The sequence below is a fragment of the Artibeus jamaicensis genome, unplaced genomic scaffold, assembly GCF_021234435.1.
Source record: "Artibeus jamaicensis isolate MK-2021 breed Jamaican fruit bat unplaced genomic scaffold, CSHL_Jam_final scaffold_369, whole genome shotgun sequence".
Lineage (NCBI taxonomy): Eukaryota > Metazoa > Chordata > Mammalia > Chiroptera > Phyllostomidae > Artibeus > Artibeus jamaicensis.
In genome coordinates, this window is record NW_026522042.1 from 25452387 (window position 1) to 25467739 (window position 15353).

The window sequence follows — 15353 nt, forward strand, 5'->3', positions numbered from 1 at the left end:
AACCAAATATATATAGTGTTTTCCAAACTTGTCCATCCAGAGACCATTTTTCTTATGGAATTTCTGGGGTTTGTATTTCAGGGAAAACTCTTTGGGAAACATTAATTTAATGACAAGGTAACACAAACATGTACAATAAAAACATGAACTTAAAAACAATTGTATTTAACAAGTATATTCAAATTACTTTCTTATAATTATTGTTGATACTTACATTACCATAAAAGGTAGGCTGTAAGTACTATTATATTTATCTAAAAATGATAACATGAATAAATTACTGGGACAGTTCAGTATCAACAACAGGTAAATTTCAGTAGAGCACCAGAAACCGTGAGTTTCTGACCACAAATTCTTCTTTTGATGAGAACTAATTAATTAACTAGAGATATATGATTGATCATCTCCTATCTGCCAGGTACTGTTTCACACACACTGGAGAAAGCAGACAAAATTCTTGTCCCTATGGAATTTATATTCTTGTTGGGTAAGACAGAAAATAAATAATGAACATTATTAATAGGTAAATTAATATAGTCTATTAGAAAAGTGATATTATAGAAAACATAGAGCACAAAAGTGGTTTTTGATGATGGTTTACCATCTCAAATAGGTAGCCAAATAAGCCTAATTGAGAAGGTGACATTTGAATAATTATTTGAAGGAGGTGCAAAGGCCCTAAGGCTAAGGAAGGCATTAGGGCAGAAGCAGGTAAGAGAGGAAAGGAGTGATGAGAGGTGAAAACAGAGAAGTAATAGAGTCCAGATTGGGCAGCTCTTCGCAGACCAGCATAGGAACTTGTAGCCCTGAATAAGATGGGAAGCAATGTGGCCATGTAAGCTGAGGAGTGGTATGATCCAACTTTCATTTTGAAAGGATCTCTCTTGAAGTTGCTAAATTGAGCATAGAGTGTAGGGGGTGTGCGTGGAAGCAGGGAGGCAATGATAGAATATTATAATAGTTTAGGTGAGAGTCAATGGTGGTGGTAGCAGTGGTAAGGAAGTCAGATGTAGGATCGTTTTTTGGATATGAAGCAAACAAGATATCCTGCTGGACTGCATGTTGGTGTGGGAGAGAGAGGAGGTGAGGACGATTCTGAGTGTTGGCCTGAGAACTGGACTGGTGGAGAAATGAAATTTTGTTTAATAACAATTTGATCATTGTTTATATTACATGTATAGTAGATTCTTGTTGGAATAGGCCTCTTGATCTAATTTACTGTTCCTGGAAGGTAAATCCTAGTACCTGGGCAAAGCGGCATTATGAGTATGTTTCACTTTAACAATTCTATTACCTTTACAGTGAAAGTCTTTCACCTGGTTGACAATACCAGAATTTTCTGATGGCTGCGGAGCATCTAAGAGCATTTATTGTGGGTTACTTCCGGCTGCTCACTGAGGGAAAGAGTTATTTCCTTCATTAAAATCCAACCTTTGTTAACACTAAGAAGTTCCTGCTGGATGTCTCCCCTACTGAAAAAGTTTTCATTATCTCTCAAGTGAGGCCATGCCTTGCCGAATCCTCTGTGCCTTTAGTCCCACATATCTTCCTGTGGTGGGGCTGGGGCCGTAGTGGTCTTCATTGTCCTACCTCCACACCAGGACTTCTCTTTCAGCTAATACCCTTTCGATTTGTAGCTCAATTTTATTCATTGCCTGATCTTGGTTAAAACAATTATGTCTTACTTAAGAATTTCAGACTAAATATTCTCATTTCTAAAAATGTTCCCAGATCTGTCTCAGATAATTGGTAAACCATGCTGTGGGAAACCCTGATTGCTCAAAGAAAGGGTCACTCATTGCCAAGAATGGAGTTGCCATCAGTTGACATGGAGAATACTATGGACAGAGGAGGTTCAGGGGAAGTTTTGAACATGTTAATTTTAAAACGTCTGCTATATATTCCTGTGGAGGTATTGAGCAAGCTCCTGCCATGTATGAGTCTAGATGTCAGGAGTAAATTTCATAAATTTAATGAATAAAAAAAGGTTGTCTTTGGTATATGGATGATACTTTAAGCTATGACACTTGATAATATCACTACTGATTCTTGACTCCGTGTATGCTTTGGGTCTTGCATCTGGACTTGCCTACAATTGCTGCAATGGGCTGAGGCAGGCCTCTGGTGACCCTGACACTTTGGGTGATAAGTATGGACCACAGGAAGTGCCCAGAGGGGCAGGGAGCACGTGGTTCAAGCGTACAAAGTTGAATGAATGAGTTTGGTGATACACAGGTTAAGGCGCTGGTAACATGAGTTAACCTGGTTTAGAAAAGTCACTTGGCCTCAAAGCTTTTCTTCCTTTTTGGCCTGGGTAAGGGGAAAGAAATTTGTACTCGTAAATTCTTTTTCTCTCCTCCCCAGTTGTGTTTTATCAGATTAGAAATACATATTTATGGAGAGGTTTCTTCTGTTCTATTCTTATTTTGTTTTGGCCACTCTTCCTGCCAGGCTGCTATGATAGCCCTAAAACTCTACCCTAAATAAAAGTCATTCTATTGGATTAAAAAAGTTATATTAACCTACATTAATGTGAGATATTAATGGATTATTTAACCCTATTTTATTGCAGTTGATGCTGGCTGAATATCAGAGAGTGAAGTCAAAAATGCCTCCTACCATAGAACCACTGATGGGCCCTCATTTGGCTAAAGTGGATGAAGCCCTCCGACCCGGCCTGGCCGCGCTGACCTGGACGTCACTGAACATTGAGACGTACTTGGAAAACGCTTTTGCAAAGATCAGTAAGTCTGTCCAAGCGGTTATTATTTCTCAATTTGAAAGGCTGAATTTTATTTATTTTATTTATTTATTTTCAGAGAGAGGGGAAGGGAAGGAGAAAGAGAGGGAGAGAAACATCAGTGTGTGGTTGCCTCTCATGTGTCTCTCACCGGGAACTGGCCTGCAACCCAGGCATGTGCCCTGACTGGGAATTGAACCGTGATCGCATGGTTCGCAGGCCCACGCTCAATCCACTGAGCTACACCAGCCAGGGCTGAAAGGCTGAATTCTTAATGTCTGTTGTATAATTTCTTACAGATACGGTTGTGATATAAATCATGAAATGGGAATGTTATTTTCAAGCTGTTCCTTAAGGAATTTTACCAAAATATATAAATTCATTAGTTTCCTGGAAAGTATATATATATTTACTATTTGATTCTATTCCCAGAGATTAACTACATTTTAAAATATACTTATTGTTGGACATTAGAATTTAAAGGCTCTTTAGAGTCACTCAGCTTTTTATACCAATAGATGAGTGTATTTTCAGACCCCAGTTTGAAAAATGTGGACATTTGGACAGAGTAGAGTGCTGAACAACAAGATATATGGGAAAAGTTTATGCAAATGTTTTTTTCTTAGGGCGGGTTATAATGCTATAATGCCCTTAAAAATTTCATATATATATATATATATTTAAAATTTCATGTATATATGAAATTTCCAAGGATGTGTACAGCCTGCAAAGAAGGGATCTGTACTCAGATAAGTCTGGGAGATTCGGGTTGAAAAACTCAGCAGGCTTCCTCTCCACAGGACTTCTTGTAGCCTTTACTATGCCATTGTCCAGTGGTCTCCAAAAGTGGGTCGTTAGGTGGCATTTCCCGGAATTCCTTGACTACCTTCTAGGAGAACGTATTAACACCTATAGACTTCCATGGGTGGCACTGGAACACAGTTTGGGACCTGGTATGGGGCGGGGGTTTCTAGAAAGACAGAGATGCTGCATGTTCCTTGCCTGCCCAGTGTCCTCCGCCTTCTCTTCATGGCCCAGTTCCCCCCACGTTTTGTAGCCCAAAGTAAGTTTCACTTCCAGATGCTTCCTAGACTGTTTTACCACGTGGGGCTACTTCCTCCTGTCGCTTCTTGTTGTTTTACAGTTGGGGCCAGAGACTATCTTTCGATTTCTCCTAATGGCTAAGTACAATTCCTCCAAAACTGACCACAGAAGACGTGAAAATCACACTGTTTTTTCTGTTATTTCTTTTTTTTAAAATGCAGGTTGTAGCTATTTTTTTTAAAAAAAGATTTATTTATTTATTTTTAGAGAGAGGGGAAAGGAAGGAGAGAGGGAGAAAAATATCAATGTGTGGTTGCTTCTCGTGCACCCCCTACTGGGGACCTGGCCCACAACCCAGGCATGTACCCTGACTGGGAATCGAACCGGCAATTCTTTAGTTCTTAGGCCAGCACTCAATCCACTAAGCCACACCAGCCAGGGCTGTTTTATGCTTTTGAATTACTTTTAGTTAGGTGCATACTAGCCATCCAAATATTTATGAATTCATGATTGCCAGAGTTTTATATGGCCATTCTCTTTCTGTTTCTTTTCTTCCCTCACCCCTTTCCTGCCTGTTGATCCTACCACCTCATTTCTGAGTCACCCTTTCTGGGATGTCTCTTCTAGATACCCTTCCTGTGGTGGCTCCTTTTATATTTTCTCTCTAACTCACAGGTGGCTGCTGAAGTGGTACTGAGTCTATTTATAACTTGTATTGTCAGGAGCTTTTCTTATTAGTAGTTTTTTATTGTACCTTCCAAATAACTTAGAGCTCAGAAGGGTCCAGCTATTTATTTTACCAGGTGCTGTGTGCTTACGAAAAACTGAGAGGTACTGGGATGGGACAGAGAAATGAATGGTTGAACCTCCTGCTGTCTTTGTTTTGCTTTGTAAGTTGGGAACTAGGTTCGAAGACAAATTGTAAAGAGGCCTTAGGATATTATTAAGAAGTGTTATAGTCTCATTATAATTTGAAGGTTGAACAATATTAAATAAATGATCAGACAACTCCTGCATTATAGAAGCAGAGAAGATAGTTGAAATCTTCAATAATGCCTTCACTTTAAAATTGGAAAACTATGATTCAGAGGCGCTAGATGACTTCTAATGTTAAAGGATGTATGCAGTAAAGGTGAGTTTAGAACCCAGTGTTCCTGCCTTTAAACCAATATTCTTTCTGAAATCTCCCCAGGACTGGAATCAAGAGGGAATTGGTGAAAATTCTAGAAGGAGGCATTTATAAACTTTAAACAAACTTCATAATAGGAGTTATCACAACCATTTGAGAATAGGCTACCAAAGTAGACTTTAGTAATATTCTCCTTAGAGAATATCAGGCTTGGAGCATTAACAATTTGGATAGTTTATTAGAGTGTTTCCTGGAGACAAGGAGCTAGTTTCTAAAGAAACTCTTGTTAATTCTCAGCTTCTGTTTCTTTTTTTGTAATTTAATTTAAATTAAGAAAGTGAAGTCAAAGCCAGATTGAGTTTCTTTCGGAGGCAAACTATGACGAAGCTCAACAACAGCTGGATTTTTATTTTGCTTAGTGAGCCAGTCCTTTTCTTTATAAGTAGTTATTTGTATCACTCATTTAAAGAGCATTTTTTGGGCTGCCGGTCACTCCATCTTCAAAGCCAGCAGCTTAGTATCTTCAAGTCTCTTTCTCCCTGTCTCTCTACTTCAATAGTCACATTGTGTTCTGACTCTGACTCTCCTGCCTTCTGCTTATTAATATTCTTGTGACTCCCATGGCCTCACCTGGATAATCCAGGGCAATCCCCATATCTTAAGATCCTTAACTTGATCATATCTGTATGGTCCCCTTTGTAACATTTGTGGGGGATTAAGATGCAGACATCCTTTGATGGGGGGATCACACATGTCCTTGAAGATGCATTCTTCAGAGATGTCAGCTTACTTCAGATGCCCTTGAGGAAGCTTGAAGAATCAGAAATAGTGAAGAGTTTTATTGAGCACACACATTTAAATAAAAGTGTTGGCTCTCTTTTAGTGATGAGTAAGCAGAACTATTACCAGGCAGAACTATTTGGTGTCTTGAGTAGCCTCTTTAATAATTAGCTTAGAAATTATCAAAACTTTTAGGGCTTTCTTCTTTAGGAAGTAAATGTATTTATTTAAGGAAGTGTTTACATCTCTGATATATCACAAGTACATAACATGGATTTTTCTGTATTCAATTTTAACTTCATTTCATAGAAGAAAGTATCAGTAAAAAAAAAAGAGGGTTAACTGTATGATAAGAGTTGAAAAGTGTATTTACTTCATAGATGACAATTCATTAACCATGATTTCTACTTTGGAAATTAATTTGTTAATTTCCATCTGAATTGGCCTTTCTGTCCATCAAACTTAATGTTCAGTATTTCAATATTACTTTGCCACAACTTAAAAAAAGGTACCTTATGATAGTAACAGTAGAAGAAACATTGGAGGAATTTCACTTCAGTAGGATCCGTGGGATACCCTCTGTGGAACAGGCACTGGGCTAAGTGTTGAAGATGCGGGGAATGAAAAGCGTGCGTTCCAGAGGAGGCCATGTGGTGTAGAGGTGGGAATGGAAGGATGCTCAGGAGGAGAGGGCTGCTCCAGCATGTGCGGGTCACAGGACACCTCCTGGGGAGATGCGTTTGAGCCCAGTCTTCCTGTCTGAGTCGGAATAAGGCAGGCTGAGAAAACTGGGACACTGGACAAAGAGGGAACAGCCTGAGAAAACCAAGTGTGAAACTGGAATGGAGTGACTTTATCCTGGGTTACTGCTGCAGTCTAATCAGTGTTGATTTAAAAACGACAACAACAACAACAAAATGCTTCATCTTTTTTACTCACTTCTGTTTGTTCCAAAGAGGATCTGGAGTTGCTGGTGGGCAGGATCAACGATCTGATCGAGTTCCGCGTGGACGCCGTTCTGGAAGAAATGAGCAGGACGCCGCTTTGTCTGCTCCCCCAGGAGGAGCCGCTTACCTGTGAGGAGTTTCTCCAAATGACGAAGGTTGTTAGAATATTAACGTTTTCATTCATTGTAAACATTTGGTGATTCATTTTTCTGTAAAGGGCATTTTTTGAAGGATAAATTACATGTGTTTGTCTACCTGCGATTGGTCAGTGATGGATGTTATTTCCACATGGAGTCCTCTGAAACTAATTTGCAGATGAAGAGGAGTGAAGGTAGAGAGTCACTTAGACATGAGGAACCAATCACTTCAGATTGGTAGGACAGAAATGACTGTGGAACACGTTTGTCATTTTTTCTTTATTTTTTTGAAGAATAGAGCTATTTAGCTGAAGTGCGTTTAGTAAACTAGGGTTAATTAATAAAACGATGGTTTTCAGCAGATTCTGGACAGAATTTCTTCTTTTTACTTTGTGGGGAGCAGCGTTTCCCAAACTGGTTCCGCAGCACATGGTTCTGGAGCCACTGCCGGGAAACCCAGGGATGGTGGAGCTGGTGTCCGAATTGCCCAGGGTGCACTGTACCTTGCTTTGCCCTAACAGATTCTTTACATATTAATATATTAAGTGAGGCCTTCATTTTGATTAATCATGGATCCAAATACTCTGAATTAACAAGCAAAGATAGTCTTGTTAGTTCGGAGTATGCATTCGGATAATCTTTAGAGCCCTTTTGTGTAAGCAGGCCTTCCTTTCGTTAGTAGTATTGAACCAAAAGTACTATTCAATATAAAGGTTTTGCATATAAAATTGAATCCACATTTATACGATTCCCCTGTTAACACCCACCCTTGATCATCAAGGAACATGTATAAAGGACACATGGACAAAGCCAAAGGAGGTAGGATCGAAGGTGGGAGGTGGGGGTGGATGGGCGAGAGGCTGTAGAGGCAGAAAATGGAGACAACCAGAGTTGAAAAACAATGAAATAAAACAGTTAAAAAAAGTCCATCCTTGGATTTCCACAGAATACTCCATGAATCTTGTAATAAACTTAACATTGTTTACCTGAATTTTATTGGTTTATTTGTTTATACAAAATTTATATATTTGTTTTTGATTTTTTTAGAATTTTAAGAACTCTGAACCTATGAATTTTGTACTTAGTTCATCATTTCCCTATTTTAGGGGATGATCATAATAAAAATAATTAAATCAGCAGATAAAGCCTTCAGAAGGTCTCCTGGAAAAGAGCCCACTGAGTGTTCTTTAACCCAGTATTCCTCAGATGCATTTGTAAACAGGACACCTCCTCCTTGGCACACAGGTTAAGATCCTGGCAGTGGTGCTCCGTGAAGTGCCCCCTTAGGAATGTCCCTTTCATGTCATTTACAGTGTTCCTGATGGGCATGTCAATTATCAGAACATCATTAAAATCAATGATGATTTTAACATGGTGTATCAGGAGTCTCCGAAATTATCCCACCGGGAAGGGCTTATGGAAGTCTGAGTCTAGCTGCACTCGAGGCTAAGGCCTGCGACCATGCTGCAGAAGGGAGGCACGATCATGCTGTAAGGGAGGAGACAGGCATTCAGAGGAATGAACGTTCAGGCTTCCTGATATTGTCTCCATCTCACGAGAGCCACACAGAACTCACTCTCCCCCCAGCAACAGAAATGCAACAACATGTATGCAATGCGTCTGCCCAGAGAAGCCCATTAGAGACTCAGTTCCAAGGTTGTTATTGGGTTTGGTCACATAGGCACCTCTGCCTAACATGGACCCAAACTGCAGAATCCCAGACGGAAGGCAGATGTTCAGCACAAACCACACTGTTTGTAACAGCAGCCTAGGGACAGTGAGCCACTCCTATCATCAGGGCACTGTGTTTGGTGTGTTGCCCATTTATGTGCCTCTTAAGAAGACTGTGATCCCTGCTATCCATACAGATTTCAAACTTTTTTCTCTCACTTAACATTTCTTCACAAAATAGTTTTCATATTGCTATGTGGCTCTCAAAGATACCATTTTAATGATGCTTTCAGAATATTCTGTTGAGTTGATGGACTTGAATGTACTTGCTAGTTTCTTGTTACTGGACATTTATATGACTTCCAAAAGTTTTGATATTTCAGCAAGAGCTGCAATAAATATATTTAAATGCATCACACCCTTTTCCCCTTCAAAATGATTTCTACCTCTAAAGTAAGATTACCACATCAAAAAATGTAGCTTCATTTAATGGCTCTTAATATTTGTAGTCAAATTGCTTTTCAAAAAAAGGGCATTGATTTACAATTCCATCAGCAATGTGATAGTATCAATTGCACTATCTTCCAACAAAACTTTTTATTATAATTATAATAAAAATTTTACTGTAACATAAATTATAGAATAATATATTTATTATAAAATATAAATACAGTATAATGAATTATACATGTTATGATTGAAACATTTTAGTTTAAGTAGCAAAATCATAGAACCTAATGTTAATTTGCATTTTTAATTACCAAAATAAAAGCTACCAATATAATGAATGATTGCCATTATAAAGAATGATTTTCCTTGAATGTTTATTTTATTTATTTAAAAAGAAGATTTTATTTATTTATTTTTAGAGAGGGGGAGGGGAGGGAAAAAGAGGAGGAGAGAAGCATCAATGCCTCTTGTGTGCCCCCTACTGGGGACATAGCTTGCATGTGCCCTGAAACTCAGGCATGTGCCCTGACTGGGAATCGATCCAGCAACCATGTGGTTTGCAGGCTGGCACTCAATGCACTGAGCCTCTACAGCCAGGGCTGAATTTGTTTATTTTTTATAAGTCATTTATTCTGTCAATTATTTTGTGGAACTCCTCCTGTGCAAGCCACTGCTGTAGACACAGCAATGAACAAAACAGATGAAACCCTTGCCTTCATGGAGCCTACTTTCGAGTGGAGGATGCAGAAAAATGTACCAAATAGTCAACAAACAAACATGTCAGGCTAGATCAATAGGGAAAAATTAAGAGAGTGATGGGGAAAGGGATTACCTGACGAAGAGCTGTGATTTAATGTCAGTGGTCAGGGATGGTCTGTGATTATACAGGGAATGAGCAAACCAGGGGAAGAACATTCCAGGAGAGGGAACAGCAAGTGCAAAGGCCCTGAGGCCTTTTGCTATTGTAGCTGGAGGAAGATGTTTAGTTGAGGTTCACAGAGAGTGCTCATATGCTGAGGGAAGAAACTAAGTAGGGAGGGGAAAAGAGAATGGTTGGTAAGCATGGTTTCTGGGAAAGCAGAGACTCTGGTTTAGAACTCGGGTTGTGAGATTGTTTTAAGTAGAAGGAGAAACATTGCATTAACTAAAAAAAGGAGGAAAAGGGGTTAGTGTTGGAGGCCTGTTGACTTCTGGGTGAAGTCACAGTGTCAGGGAGTTGGGTGAGTCCCCATGTCGTGACCTCCATTTGATTTGTGCTGTAGAAACCAAGGTCACTAGCTGAGTATGATGGGGGAAGACAGTCTAAAGATTTGAGGACTCAGCAGTTATAGGGCCTGGTAGAGGAATGTGGTAGGAGTCATGTAGATTGATTCCTGGGAAGCATTGGCAGCCTCACAGTTTGGGGACTATGACTTACCAGTGCCAACCATCTGCGTTGCCATGACCTGTGCAGGTAGAGAAGGTAGATCACCTGGTTCATTTGGGTGGGACTTCTCCTGGGTGGGACAGCAGAAGGCTGACAGAGAGATGGAATATAGGATATTGGTAAAGAAATGATTGAAGTGAAAAAACCCCACACGGCATTAGGACAGAGTGTGTGGAGTCAGAGGATTTAAGATGCAGATTTTAAAAAATAATAGTGATCTCTCAGAGAATGAGGAACTATTTTATATGGAATGAGATGAGCAAGCTTGGCAGACAGAGACCTGGTGGTTATATATGATTTGCTAACTAATAATAATTACAAGCACTTTCTGAATGCGTACTTTGTGCCAGGCACTGTTCTTAATATTTTACATATGTTCTTGAATACTCCCCAACCTAATGCAGGTACTACTGTTATCACCATTTTACAGATTGGAGAATGGAGGCACAGAAGGATTTCCTTGAATCACATAGAGCTAGAATTTGAACCCAGGTAGTTGGTGCCAGAGTCTGTACTTGTCATTAGGTGGTGTGAGCTGCTTTCCATCCTTTGCTCTGTCTCTGTTTGGCCTCTTTCTCATTACTGTCTCTGTCTCTTTTTCATAATTATCTGTGGACGAGGGATGAATATCAGTAATTGCGTGAAGTTCTGAGTTGGGAGTAAAGTTTATATTTTATTTGATGCTAAAAAATGTTTAATAGTTTCAGGACACATTAGAATGTTCCTATGTTAATAAATAAAAATACCACATGTCCTGTAGCAGTGGAGTGAAGGTGAAGATCATGAGAGATGAGGAGGTAGGTGAACCGTGAAGCTGATGTTTGGAGCGGATGGTCCACAACAGACTCCACTGGGGAGTCTCCAGATAAATAGTGGTGGGACTTGGAATGGAGCTGGGTTTGGTGACCATCTGACAGTCTGTTGCTTCATGGGCTTGTTTTCCAGTGAGGTGGTAAATCCCTGACTGTCTGCATTATTACATCATCTGTCCCTGTTTAGCTGTTTGTCTATCATCTGTCTGTCTGTCTATCTTATCTATCATATTTCATCCTACAGAACTGATATTAGTTTATTAATAAAGTAGTAAACTATTGTTAAATAATAAACTAATCATATTAGTTTATAATTGTTATAAACTAATAGAAAGAATGTAAATCACATTCCTGAGAAATGTGTAATCTAGTTGGAGGAGGAGGGGGATATTGGAGGTTGGTTAGAGTCGACTATTCCTTGCTGGCAAAGATGCAGAGGAAGGGAAGGCTGGGTAGAGCAGATTTACATAAAATAAGGAAACTTCATGGACAGAGAGAGGCTGCTGATGGCTTTTGGAGTTATTTCCTCCACTGCCGGAGAAGTAAGTGTAATTTTACTTTATTCCTGCTGCTCTAGTTGGTTCCCTTGACTTTTTAAAAAAAGTTTCATTGAATTTATTGGGGTAACAATGGTTAATAAAATTATATAGGTTTCAAGTGTACAGTTCTATAATATGCCATCTGTATATTGAATTGCATGTCCACCATCCAAAGTCCAGTCTCTTTCCATCACCATTTACCCCCACTTTACCCTCTTCTCTCTCACCCAAGGCTCCTTTCCCCCGGTAATCACCATACTGCTGTCTGTGCCTGTGAGGTTATTTTTTTGCGTAATCCCTTCACCTTATTCACTCAGCTTCCCAGCCCTCCTCCCCTCTAACAGCTGCCAGTTTGTTCTCTGTGTCTATAAGTCTGTTTTTTATTTCGTTTGTTTATTTTGTTCATTAGATTCCACATATAAGTGAAATCACATGGTACTTGTCTTTCTAGGACTGGCTGCTTCCCTTGTCTTTAACATGTTCCCTTAGAGGATGCCTGGTTGTGTTTAGTGTGAGGGGTGTTTAGTGTGAGGGGTGTTTAGTGTGAGGGGTGTTTAGTGTGAGGGCGCAGGCATGGCTGGAGGCCCAAATCTCATTTGGAGGCAGAGTCTGTGGCATTACTACTCTTACTGACATGCTCTCAAGAACTAGATAAACAAATATGACACTGTGCTAATGTTTTTATAGGACCTTTGTGTAAATGGTGCGCAGATACTACACTTCAAAAGCTCATTAGTGGAGGAAGCAGTCAATGAGCTAATAAATATGTTGCTAGATGTGGAAGTTCCATCGAGAGAAGAAAATGAGAAGTCATTCAGTGTGAATGGTGCTGATTCCAAACATGAAAGTTCAGGTAAGAGATGGGATAGTGGAAAGATGCTGTTTTTCTAGGACATTGCTGACAACTAAAATTTAATTTTCTGTGTAACAATTAATTTCACACTTCTGTAAATACCCTCTCAATTTTATAAGGATATTTATAAATCTAACTTATGATTCTGAGTATATAGTAATGCCTCTATGTCATAAATTACATTATTTTTTGCTAACCTCTACAAAGGGCTTTGCATTGGCCCTTGTTAGCCCTCTTTGCACCTGAGTGTCTTTTCACCTTCCCAATAGATTAGAGTGGATTATAGATTGGAATTTCTGTTGCAGTACATCCACACTAGAGTGAATGTACCGTGGGAGAGATGAGGACATGGGCAGCTATTCCCCTGAGGTTTTCTGGATGTTGGTGGAAGAGAGAGCCCCAGGCCCCAGGCCCTGGAGGCCCAGTCTTGTGTTTCAGCCTTAGCTCCTGCCTCTCCTCCTGTTTTCTTACACTGAGGAGGGGACTCCATCAGTCCACCTGGTGACCCGATTTCCATTTCCAATCCTTTGGTGGCCTCACTTTCTAAGAAGTGTGACATTTAACTTTTACCAAATTTGCGTGTAATTTATCTTAATTTTTTTCTCTTTAATTGAAACAGATGCTTCACTTTCTCCCTCTCCCCCCACTTCTCTCTCCCCCTCTCTTTTGCTCTCAATCTTTCTCATTTTTTAACAGCAAAAAGAGAAGAAGTAAATTCTGACACCTTAACATCTTCCCTTAATGCTGGGTCAGGCCTCCTGCCTACAGTGACACTCACGAGAAAGAAGAAAGAGGCCGAGATGTTAGAGGAAGAAGCCCGCGAGTTGCTGTCTCATTTCAATCACCAAAACATGGATGCTCTTCTGAAAGTTACAAGGAATACACTAGAGGCCATTCGCAGAAGAATTCATTCATCCAACACGATTAACTTCCGGGGTAATAATCCCATAGAGTTTGCCCACTGGGTGGCCAGACACAGTGGCTGGTTGAACATATGTATGTTCCTGTTAAAGTTAAATAGTTAAAAAACCCACTTTATCGAGTGCCTTCTTGTAAGTTTATACATTGTGAACTTTGATTATCCCAACAGTTCCATGAAGTCAGTATCATCATTACTGTCATCTTAAAACAGACAACATGGAGGATAGGGAAGTTAAGTAATTTGCTTAAGGCCGCTTAGCTTTTGATGATAACGTAATAGTCGGCATTATTTTTAATCTTTTTTATAATAAGGTGAAAACATGCAAAATGAATTAGTGAAAGTAAAAACACACATTTAAAAGAACATATATGGAAAGATAATTTTGTTGTTAAAAGGTGATTAGTCCATCTTTTAAAGTGAGAGTGATCTTATTAGTGCCTTGCCATTCAAAGCAGAAACACTTTTTACTAATTTTTTGTCACCTTCGCATCTTCCAGCTGATTTCCTCATTCTCTGTACAATCGTCTCTTCCTCAGCACAGTACAGAGACAGGTGTTGCGTTTCTCAGATGGGCCACAGAAGTCCACCCAATGTAGACACATTCTCAAATTAAATTTTAAATTTAAAATAGTAAGAAAAGAGTGATTAACTAACATGTGCTAATAAAGCCTTTTTATTTATTTTGAAAATTGACATTTAAGGGAAAGCATCTTTAATATTTCATTAACAGTGAATGACTAACAGGTGTATACACTGAAAGACTGTTTTGATTGGTGGCATGGTTCATTATGTTTTGTTTAGCTCAGAACGGAGGGCAGTTCTTTATTAGAACTTATCAAATATTAGTTGATATGCTGCATATGAAGTCACATTTATTTCCCAACTTTATACATTATAGGTATTACTAATTGTATATGTATGGGTTCTGGCAGAAGTAAGGCCTGCTTGAGGTGTGGTTGGTAGGCTAATAATATGGGTGTAATAATTTATAGTTTTAATTTGAACATTTCACCTAAAATGTCATACGGCGTGCTTGAGTGTGATATTGTTATTCTACAGAATTACATGCTTGCGATTTTGTAATAAAAGATTTCATAATAAAGAAAGGGTGTTATTTGTGCCAGACCCTATATATAAAGTTTTACACACATACACAGTTTTTTGTATTTCTATATCTTCAAAATCTTCTTGGATACACATGGTTAGTTATACTTTATTTCTGCTCCCCTTTTTTTCATTAAAGAAAGCATTTTATTTTTCATTTAAATAACGTGGTCACAGTACATTATTTTGCATAAATGGCAGTAATTTCTTAAAAAAATCTCTATTTGAAAGGCCTTGTATCTGAGTCTGAGGTGATAAGACAGTATGAATACAAGTTGAAAAACAGTGCAAAATGTTTAGCCTACATCTTCTAGAGTTAGTTTCAGAAATTCCCTCTAATGTTGCTGGGCCAGTTACATTAAATATTAAATTTAACATTAAATAGACTTTCCTGGGCTTCTGTTAGTGGTAACGTCAGACCCAGGACCAGGAGCCTAATCAAATGAAAAGACTTGAAAGTCCTGGCAACTCCAACCATCAATCACCCAGACCTTAGGGCCTCAGCAAGGCGACCTTCTTGCAAGTTGCTAATGTGGCATCTTGTCAGTGATGACACCTCAAAAAAAATACAGGGTTCTAGTTGCATTGACAACAAGAATAAATATGGTTTTAAAGCTCTATCTTTAAAAATGAATTTCCTGGAAGTGAAGGTGCCATCAGGAAGCCTGGAGCAGTAATAAGCCACAAGTTTGGATTATATACACTGTGGTAGGAAAGGAATATGTTTTATTTGAAATTTCAAACTGGTTATTCGTTCTAACTTTGGCTTGATTTAATAGTTATTCTTGTTCTTTATTCT

At 39.0% G+C, this 15353-nt stretch overlaps 1 protein-coding gene across 1 annotated transcript in view; it reads left to right on the plus strand.

Annotated features, from left to right (window-relative positions):
- The window catches only part of DNAH5 (dynein axonemal heavy chain 5), a 194236-nt gene that overhangs the window by 34526 nt on the left and 144357 nt on the right, over positions 1-15353 (plus strand). Inside the window, exons 16-19 of the mRNA XM_037154551.2 lie at positions 2573-2744; positions 6650-6795; positions 12363-12528; positions 13225-13464. Coding sequence (XP_037010446.2) covers positions 2573-2744; positions 6650-6795; positions 12363-12528; positions 13225-13464 — 724 coding nt within the window. The remainder of the gene's footprint in view (positions 1-2572; positions 2745-6649; positions 6796-12362; positions 12529-13224; positions 13465-15353) is intronic.